This window comes from Gekko japonicus, unplaced genomic scaffold (genome assembly GCF_001447785.1).
Source record: "Gekko japonicus isolate JY-2015 unplaced genomic scaffold, Gekko_japonicus_V1.1 scaffold421, whole genome shotgun sequence".
NCBI lineage: Eukaryota > Metazoa > Chordata > Lepidosauria > Squamata > Gekkonidae > Gekko > Gekko japonicus.
In genome coordinates this window covers 879,574-890,130 of record NW_015164195.1, presented here as the reverse complement: position 1 = coordinate 890,130, position 10,557 = coordinate 879,574, and the positions used below count along the sequence as shown (strand labels likewise).

The 10,557-nt window shown below is 43.8% G+C and overlaps 1 protein-coding gene across 1 annotated transcript in view; it reads left to right on the top strand.

Moving 5' to 3' along the window:
- The first annotated feature begins 5,674 nt into the window (after positions 1-5,674).
- CACNG1 (calcium channel, voltage-dependent, gamma subunit 1) overlaps positions 5,675-10,557 on the top strand; it is a 31,856-nt gene continuing 26,973 nt past the window's right edge. Inside the window, exon 1 of the mRNA XM_015408325.1 lies at positions 5,675-6,023. Coding sequence (XP_015263811.1) covers positions 5,780-6,023 — 244 coding nt within the window. The 5' untranslated portion in view covers positions 5,675-5,779. The remainder of the gene's footprint in view (positions 6,024-10,557) is intronic.

The following is a 10,557-nucleotide window of genomic DNA, read 5'->3' as shown; positions in this document are numbered from 1 at the left end:
AGTGGCAGCTCCTATCTGGTGGAACAAGCTCCCAGAGGAGATCAGGGCCCTGCAGGACCTTTCACAGTTCCACAGGGCCTGCAAGACGGAGCTCTTCCACCAGGCTTTTAATTAGGAGCCGCCATCACCACCACCACCAACTACCTCATGGGAACATGGGGCATTGGGATGGCCCATTATAAGATCGATGACCCACTATAAGATCGAGTTACAATATTCTGATGGAGCAGTACTGCCAATTCAGCCTTGAGTAACATCTACTGATCACCATCTTGACTTGACTGATTTGACTAAATGATTAATATTAACATCACTGAGCACTTTAATTTTGATAAAATGGCTGTTTTTATGTGTTTTAATGTTTTATACTTGGCACATGGTGCCCTTGTCTGTTAGCCGCCCTGAGCCCGTTCGCGGGGAGGGCAGGATACAAATGTAATAATAAAATAAAATAAAATAAAATTAGCTGACCATGAAGAGAATAGTACAAAAGGGATACTGAGGGCCAAAATAGATGATACCTTCCAAAGGGGAGAGGCATGGGGGAGCAGCTGTCAGAGATAAAATAAAATAAAATAAAATTAGCTGACCATGAAGAGAATAGTACAAAAGGGATACTGAGGGCCAAAATAGATGATACCTTCCAAAGGGGAGAGGCATGGGGGAGCAGCTGTCAGAGATGGGGTGATGTCAATTCTGGTTTTCTGGGAGTGACATCATGCACTCAGCCCAGTGGCTATTGGGGGGGGGGATCTCCATGTGGTGGCAGGAAACGAGGCCTGAGTAGAAATGCCCTTTTTGGATTCTTTGGAGGGGTATGGACAGGAACCCCTCATCCCCCTACCATGTGGTAGTTAAGTACACACACAGTAACATAAAAACAATTTAAAAGTATTATTAATCGCCAGTGGATACTGTTAGATGCCACATCAGCAGAAGAAAAAATAATCATACTAAGTACTGCAATGGCAGTGCTCAGCCAACAGTTCATTAATTTCAGTCCACAAATAGACTCAAAGACACTCTTCTATGTAGAAAGCTGGGAGGATACAAATGTACTTATCTATTGCTTGGGGAAATTTTGAGCTACCACATGCTTCTTGTGAAAAAAATAATGTAATGGCATGCTCTCTCCTGCTCAGAAGCAACATCCTTCCCTTTCCCACCCTGGTTTTTTCTTTGAAATGTAGTGGGGGGGGGCATTGGGGAGGAAAGTGTTTCACAAAATCTCTTCATGGTAACATTATCAGATAGCATTCTCTTCCTATGATGGAATGATCACCAAGTGCCAAATTATGTTGGCTATTTCCCTAGCAGAGGTTGTAGCCACTTGATGGGTTCCTCTGACATTTGTGACTGATAGATTTAAGAAATTGTGTTGAAATTAACAACAGTTCTAGACTTCTTGATATGCAGGGATTTAGATTTATAAAACAGTAGGAACCACATACTGAAGGCCATGGCACATTTTGAGATTGTAAACTCTCATGAAAAAAGCGGTTTCCCAGATAATTATGGGTGACTTTGTCCAATATGCAATGTAAAATACACCTATGCAGTAAGCACGCCCCACATGCCAGTTTTCCAAAGCTGATCAGACCTTGCTTATGGACCCTAAGCCATTCAGTATTCTTATATTCTCCTGGTTGACAACTTGAACACTATGTAAAAGAATGGGTAAATCTATCACTTTTGATGATGCTTCAGCTGTTAATCTGGAGGTTTGCACATGTCCTTTTTGTAAAAAACAATGAAATGGATGGGGGCTTCAATTAAATTCATGTCATGAAAGAGAACATGGACAACTATTAAACTATCCTATGAAATGGGTAAAGACAGGTGTTCCCCTAAATGCAAACCTGTGGCATACCATGGTTATTTCTGGCAACTTGTGCTCATGTGAGCACCTAGTTTCATAAATCGTATCGGGCTGTGTGGTGCATGCTTAGCAAGTGATGTAATAAGAGGTTCAAAATAGTCCTAACAAAAGCATCGCCAGTCACTAAACATGACCGAGTTAGCTCAGTATTACCCACTGACAGGCAACAACTGTCCTGCAGAATAAGGCCTCTCCCAACCAGTGTTCCCTCTAGGCTGAGTTAGTGTGAGGTAGCTCACAGTTTTTTTAGCCTCCGGCTCACACATTTTTGTCTTATCTCAGGAAGGATGGCTCCAGAGCAAACTAATTTATGCAGTAGCCAAATTGCTTACTCACGTTAATGCCAGTAGCTCACAAAGTAGAATTTTTGCTCACAAGACTCCACAACTTAGAGGGAGCATTGCTCCCAACATCTATTGCTAATCAAGATAATCAAATTGGAGACGTCAGGCAATGAGTGTGTGGTCTTCTGTATATAACCACGCTGCATAACATAATCAGAAAAGTCCAGAAAGAAAATAGTCACAAGAAGATGACCTAGAATGCCCTCAAATTTCTACATTCTATCTCTCCAATACCAATTAACCTGGAGAAAGACAAAGGTCCAATCTGCATTTGTCTTTTCCGCCGCTGTGCCTTCAATTTCACATCATCTCACAAAATCCTGTCTACATTGCATACCGCTGTTGCCTTCCTATTGCATCGACTCAGCATTGGCTGTCTGCATCATTTTATTGCCCTGTAGTGGCCACTCCGAGGTCACTACAGCATCTCACTGCATTATCTGGATCTAATTTAAAGCAATTCCAATTGCTCCTCCCTGCCCTCGAGACGCTGTGAGCAAAAAGCAGACAACTGGAACTGAATCCCCCCCATCGTCTGTGTGTTTAAAAGCAGCCAAGGAACATTGTTCTGCAATCATGTTTTTGTTTTTTGCTGATGGGTTAGAAGCATGCCCACCCAGCTTGTTCACTTTCCAGACCCCTCTGCCCCCCCTCAGGTCACCCCCCCTTTACTTTCTACAGGCGAGTCGTGGGTGCCATTTCCTCCCCACAACATAGTGCCCTGCTAGCGCCCCAGGAGTTCTCCCCCTCTCTCTCGCGCTCTCCCTCCTGCACCCCTGTGGTTGCCATGGTGAGGACTGATGCAGACAGCTAGCCTTTATTCTGAGCCAGAATGGGAGGGAAAGGGGAACAGAGTACAACGGCGCCACAGCAGACTGAAACTGCTTTACACAGCAGATGCAGATTCAGCCAAATTTGAAAAAGACAAATGGACTGAGGAGAAAAGACAGTGTCCTTTCAGACGATCTTCATAGAAATTTCTTTCCATGATGTTTAGTTCTTTTTGTTCAAACGTGTTGGACATTTGCTGGCTGAAGGACTACCAGAGTGGCCTCTGATAGACCATGGATCTATTCAATACCTTTTAAAGTTCTATACCTTTGGTGGCCATGAGATGAGGCAACTGCCTTCTGGATTAAAAATATCCATCCATCCACCCCAGCCTCTTCTTATGGCTTCTTTATAGAAGAGAAAGAGAAGAAGAGATTGGATTTACTTCACTCGGAGTCTCAGAGCAGCTTACAAACTCCTTTCCCTTCCCCTCCCCTGTGGGGTAGGTGGGGCTGAGAGAGCTCTTTCCAGAACTGCTCTTTCAAGAACAGCTCTGAGAGAACTATGGCTTGCACAAGGTCATCCAGCACCTGCAAGTGGAGGTGTGAAAAATCAAACCCAGTTCTCCCAGATAAGAGTCTGCACACTTAACCACTACACCAAACTGGCTCTCCAGCCACCCAACCACCCACAATCAAATAAAAATGGGCATACAAATTTAAATTAAAGATTGGTAGCATGTAAAAGTTTCTTATTTGGAAACCTGCTGGACAAAGGCTGAAACAATTCAGTAAATAGACACTGATGTGTCTGCTGTTTTTTCCCCACTGGACAGACAAGACACATATTGAAACTGGGTTGAGGCCAGCGACGGTTCCTTATATCTGCCCGGTACGCGCCCCATAACTGAATGCTAGATATGCCATCTTGTTCTTAAAATGTTTTCAAATACTTATGTTTGAATATTTTTAATATTGAATTTTTATGGTTTTGATCGGTTTTATAATGTATTAAATTCTTCTGTTGTAAACTGCCCTGAGCCCCACGTAAGCGGGGAAGGCAGGTCAAGAAATCCAATGAAATAAATAAAACAACGGAGGTTTATTTAACAGGAAATAAAGAATTTAATAAGCTAAACATGATGTGTGGATGGATAATTTATATAAAGATGGCTCCCAACTTCTTGTTGTTCAGTCGCACAGTCGAGTCCGACTCTTCGCAACCCCATGGACCACATCACGTCAGGCCCTTCTGTCTTCCATCGTGCTCGAGTTTGATTAATTTCATGTTCGTTGCATCGATAACAGGCTCCCAACTACCAGTTAGAAATAATGGGCTCACCCATCCAGTGGAGTTCCATGGGCTGATATCACTTGGATTTGCATGAAAATCACTTGGATTGACTGACAATCACTTGGATTTGCATGAGGCTTAACTCACAAGGATTTTTCAGAGCCCTGGAGGAGAGATGAGATTTTTAGGGATGATCACTACACATCACTTGGCAGTGAATTCCATATCACTCACTGTATAAAGAAGTATTTTCTTTTATCTCTGTCAAGAAGTATTTCCTTTTGTCTGTCATGAATTTAAGCTTGTTTCAAAAAAGTTCCTTTTTTAAGACTGGTCTTGGGTCCTCTCAAAAAGTTGTTTCCTTGGGATGATGGAGAATATGAAATTCCCACTGGAGATTCTGTTCAGTAGCCCATTCTTGTACTTCTTCACCAGTGAAGTAACCTCCATTGTCAGATTGAATCATATTTCTGGCCTGTGGGATAATTCATGCATGAGAATAACCACCAGCTAGCCACAGGAGGTGTCCACCATTGTTAATAACTGTTGCCATCTCCCAGATCAAGGAAGGGATCCACCATCTGTCATCATTGCCCAAGTCAGTTATCCCTACACAGACGTCCCATTCTAAAGGGGCACTTGGTTTAATGTTTGAATAAAGTTTTCAGACTGCAGCTACTGTTAAAGTAAGCCTATACAGAATACCTCACTGGAGCACCCATCCTCTAGTAATGCATAGCCCTGAGTTTTCATGAGCCCATTGGGCTAGAACCAACATTTCTTCTTGGATATCTGATCTGCAGCCTCTATGTTATCAAGAGGCATGTCTAGCCACATGTCCTCTTTATTTCTTTTATTTATGTCTTATTTATTTCTACTACATTAACTTCTACGTGTTCTAATGTCTGTTGAAAAGGTTTGTTAAGTAAAGGTTAAGATAAAAGGTTTATTAAGTAAAAACATCTGGTGCTGAGAGTTGGACTTTGTCTTCCCTATAAACAGCAACAAAGTTCCCAGGCTTCTAGAATTCAGTTTTTGCCAAATTTTCCTGACATAGACTTTGGAATACCTTGGAACTCTTTTTATTATAGAGTATACACAGCTTTGGCACTGGCTATATTTGATGAGTATACATTTCACTGCTTGAAGACAGTATAGTTCCCAAACATGAATCCCAACAAACTGTCTTCAGACCGTAACCTGAGCAGCCCAGTTACTCTTACTCTCTGTGCATTAATAGAAGTCTCACTCACAACCAGTCTAGTCATCCAGTCTTACTGATATATCTCAACAGCTGTATGTGTGGCTCACATCCATCTTCCCCAGCCCCCACCTACTCCAGTTTGGACTCACAGTGCTGACATTTGAAAATGCTTAGATACGCCAAGACTTTGGAAGACAACTTGCAATGTTCTTTGCATAGTGTTCTTAGCACTGGCAGATATATCCTGAGCCAGCAGCCATCGTATAGGTTTTTGTGCAATTTCCAGCCATGTCGGAAGGCAAGGCATTGAAAGTCCGAGTGACTTTTGTTATTATTTTAGTTGGCGTTGCCTTACTGTTTACAGCTGTGGTGACGGATCACTGGGCTGTGCTGAGTCCTAAGGTGGAGAAGTACAATGATACTTGTGAAGCAGCTCACTTTGGGCTATGGCGGCTCTGTACAAAAAGGATCTACGTACAAGAAGGAGAGCCAGGCAAGGAGAAGGGCTGTGGGCCAATCAGCCTACCAGGAGGTATGTGTTTCTGCTTTCTCCAGCACCCACCAGAAAAATTTATTTGAGAAGCTGAGGGGGCACCAATTCAGTTTTCAAATTTATTTTTGTGGTGCAGTCTGCTTCCTTCACAATATATTCTTCAAATAATTACTATTAATGCTCACCAACTGTCCTGTAAAAACTAAACTAAAGAAAGCAGTCAAGAGATGATAAAACTATTTTCTCCTGATGTGAGAACATTAGTGTCAGTGGAAACTGGGAACTTCGGCCACTGGGAAATTGGGTACTAAGGTGGATTCCTTTAGGCTGGAGATAACAATAACAGATTTCACTAGTGATTCGATCCAATTCTACAATATAAAATCCTATACTTTCAGTAGATTTAAGGTCTCTGTCCAAGAGACAAATAATGTAAATATGCAAGAAAGGCATGAAAATAAATGATGTGGAAAATATAAAGATAGGCTATACCGTGAAGCATCTGACGTTAGAAATCACTGACATAGATCCCTTCACACTTTTATTTATGTGGAAAGGAGATCGCCACAGGTACAATAAAAATCAGACTAGCATATACAAATGTTTAATAACAAAATCTACATTATCTCCTAGTCACTATCTGGTTAGATCACTGTAATATGCCTTAGGCCAGAGGTGTCAAACTCAATTACAAGGGCTGGATCTGACATAAATGTCAATCAGTCAGTACTTTTACTGGCATAAAGACATAAACATCACTTTGTCAGGCTGAGCCATGAGTTCCATAAAACGAAATGCCAGGTACCAAAGATAAAACTTTATAAAGGACACAGGCAAACCCAATTAACAATATTAAAATACAAACATGCTTAATACTTTGACATTCTTACAGTATTTCTTTTATTTAACAGTCTTTGATAACTGACACCTCTTGCTCTGAATTATTGCATCAAAATCTATAGTCGACGTCTGTGCTGAAGCAATTATCAGTATGCTGTTTAGGTGTGTATCTGTAAGCCGAGAATGTACTTTTGTTTTATTGACATTTATTATACAGAAAAGAGCTGTTCACAGACATACGCTGTCCCAAACATAGACAGAATTTTAGAAGCAAAAGCCTTGTTGGGAGTAATTCGGACTCCAAAACTGGTAAAATTTGTTAATGCCAACTTCAGAAAACTTATCCTTCAGTACAGCATCACACTGCTCCCCCACCTACCTGCGATTTGTGGCTTCCTTTCATTGGTAGGTGGGGAACAGAGTGGATGTCCCATTTTGGCGACAGTACTGACTCACTATGTGTAATCCGCCTTGAGTATGCCTCCCACCATTAGACAAACTGTTCCTGTCTGTCTCACACACACAGTGTGTAATCCGCCTTGAGTATGCCTCCCACAGACAAACTGTTCCTGTCTGTCTCCCACACACACAGAGAGCACAAGTAATCCCAGGGGTCCTCTTCCCTCTCTGAAAATATACTTTCCTGCTACACTAGGTCAGCAACTTTTTCTCTACAACCCTGGAAGTATTTTTGTGTGTGAAGCAGGGTTTCTTCCCCACTTAGAGATGTCCACCCCAAAAAATACACATATAATATAAACTCTTCAAGGAACTGGAGCCACCACTCTCAACACTTGTTTAATCTACCACAAAAATCATGAACCCTCCACAGATTCACCAGCCACCTGTCAATGACCAGAACTCCTAAATCAGCCCTTTTCTCCTACCACTTGTGTGATTCATCCACACCAATCCACTCTACTCCAAATCTCAAGCATGCTTGACATATATACACCCTCTGGTGCTAAGGCTCAAGCATGAGGACTAAAAACTGGGAGACCCAGGTTCATAAGCCCCACTTTTGCCATGGAAGTTGGTGGGTGACTTTGGGCCAGTCACTCTCTCAGACTAACATACCCTGCATAGTTGTTGTGAGAACAAAAACATTTAGATGGAGAACAATAATTTTAAATTGCTTTGGGTCCCCATTTGGGAGAAAAAGCAAGGGACAGATGACTAAGAAAAAAAGATGATGTAACAAAACCTCATGAAGTCTTTAAAGTGGCTCAAGACTTGTTTTGTCTTAGCCCCCAACTACGCCCCTGCTCTTGCATGCCTCCCAAACACAAACACTCAGCACCTTCCCTCAACCCAAAAGCTAAATTTCTCCTCCCCTCCCATGGCTTTCCAAGTCCAGTTCCCACCATGCACCCCATTGCATGCACTTCAACCCTTCCCTTCCGTGCCCCCCTTCCGTCCCTTATACTCCTCCCCCAGATACACTCTGTATGGAATTCCCATTCTTACATTTCCCCTAACACCTGTTTTCATCAGCATATCCCAGCACCACGACCTTCACACATAATGCCTTTCTCTCTCCCTTCTTCTTCCTTCCCTCCTCCCAAAGGGCCACTTCCCCAGCAGTGCAGGGGAGAAAGAGCAAGAGAGGCGGGCAGAGGAGGAGAAGTTGGCAGCAACCAGTGGTGAAGGAGGCAGCTTCTGCTGCTGAAATGAAAGGGAAGGCCCAACAAGCATGTACACTGATGGGGTGGCAGCAACATCCCCGTGCCTCTGATAGGAAGAGGAGGAGAGGGGGTGGCAGCCTAGTATGCACAGCCTGACCCAACCGAGAGAGAGAGGAAGGGGGGGATGGATGCTCCAGCCAGTCAACCTGATGCGGGTCTTTTCACTGCTCTTGATGATGCTGCCACCCTCCTCTTCCTTGCTTGTGGGCCAGATTCCAGACCTGGACTGGCTGATTCCGGCCCCCAGGCCTTATGTTTGACATTCCTGTCTTAGACAGTACAAAAGGTACTATGAGATAAAGCACCCAGACTGCTGACTGGAAACTTCTCTAGGGAGCAGATTACCCCAATGATGAAACAATTGAATTGGTTGTTTATTTTAGGAATCATATCAGAATGCTGGTTTTTACATTGAAGGTAATAGCTTGGGTCCAGGAAACTGGAAAGATCATACGTTCCAGAATGTACCTGGCTGAAATCTTTATTGGAGGCCAAACTCATGTTCTGAGATAGGTTGGCATAAAAAGCAAAGTCTTGTGAGTTGGAACATGTTCATCGCATCAATCTGCCTAGCAATGAGCAGAATGAGCATCTGGCACCAGGTGAAGGGTTTTTTTTTTAATTGCTCAGGTCTTGTTGAATTCTATTTCCAAACCTTCTTTAAGCATAGGGTATTGTTTTGTTCCTTCATTTTGTTATGCTTATCTTTTATATTTCATTTATATATGACACACATGTTTGCTGGCTGTATTCATATACAACTGTTAAAGGCACAGAAAGTCTATCTTCCCTTTATATCTGAGCAGGCCCATGATGTTCTGGAAATATGCCTAGACCTTACCAGAGCCTGGATTTAGGCAGACACTATAAAAGCCTTGAGTTCCCTGTCGAAAGAAAAGTGGAATATGGAAGTAAAAGAAAAACGTGGCATGCACCCCATTAGCATATATGAGCTTCACATGCAGTATTTTAATTATCAGTTGCAGCAAAAGGAAAAATGGTCCAGCAAAACACTTTTGCCAAAGCTGCAAGAACTAGCACATCTCTCCTATATAATAAAACTGTTTTGGTGTGACTCCTGGACACACTCCCACAGCCTTTGGCCCGCTCAGCTGCCACTCTCGCAGACTCCTAATCCCCTGGCTGCATTGCCTCACTGCGTTGGCTTGGCCCCGCCCACAGAGCCAGCAGCCAGCATCTCGCTCTCAGTCTGGAGGGAGCCAGCTAAGGGGATAGACACTCCGCCAAGGGAGCAGCAACCACTCCACAGGGGAGAAGGAGGCAGACCTAGCAAGTGGCAGTAAGCAGGGGAAGCACTCACCTTCACTGCCCCTCGCAGCCCCTCTCCCTTGGCCACAAGGCTGGCACTTTGTCAGGGTGATAGCTCAGCAGGATGTACTGCAGAGAAGGCTCCCCCGCCTTCCTTGAGCAGCAGCAGCAGCAGCACCAGGGAGGGTCTGGCCTAGAGGAAACGAGCTGCGGCTCCTGGAAAGCCGGACTCTCTCCTGAGTAAGACACTTTTTTTGGTTCCTGTGTGGGACTAACTGTGACTAACTGTCCCCTCAGTGGCTGTTGGTAGGCAACCAACTTCTGTCAGTAAAAAAACAAAGGACTTTCAGCATAACCCCCTCCCCCGCCCACTGTCAGTTTCACCACTTTCCTGTCAGAATAAACTTAAAATGGCTCCACCATGGCTGGCTGGCTAATGAGGTAGGCCAGCGACTACCAAACCATTCAACCCCCTGCTGTGCGGCTGACTTTCCCTTAGGGTTGCCAGTCTCCAGGTGGGACCTGGAGATCTCCTGCTGTTACAATTGTATCTCCAGATGACAGAGATCAGTTCCCCTAGAGAAAATGGCTGCTTTGGAGGCCCTATGCCATTATCCCCTGCTGAGTCCTTCCATTCCCCCCCCCCAATGCTGCCCTCCACAGGATCCACCCCCCAAATTTCCAGGTATTTCCCTAATCAGAGCTGCCAACTGTACTTTCTCCTCAGTGCCTGTTGCCAGGCAACCAGGTTCTGTCAGTAAAAGGCCCTTTCTACACCT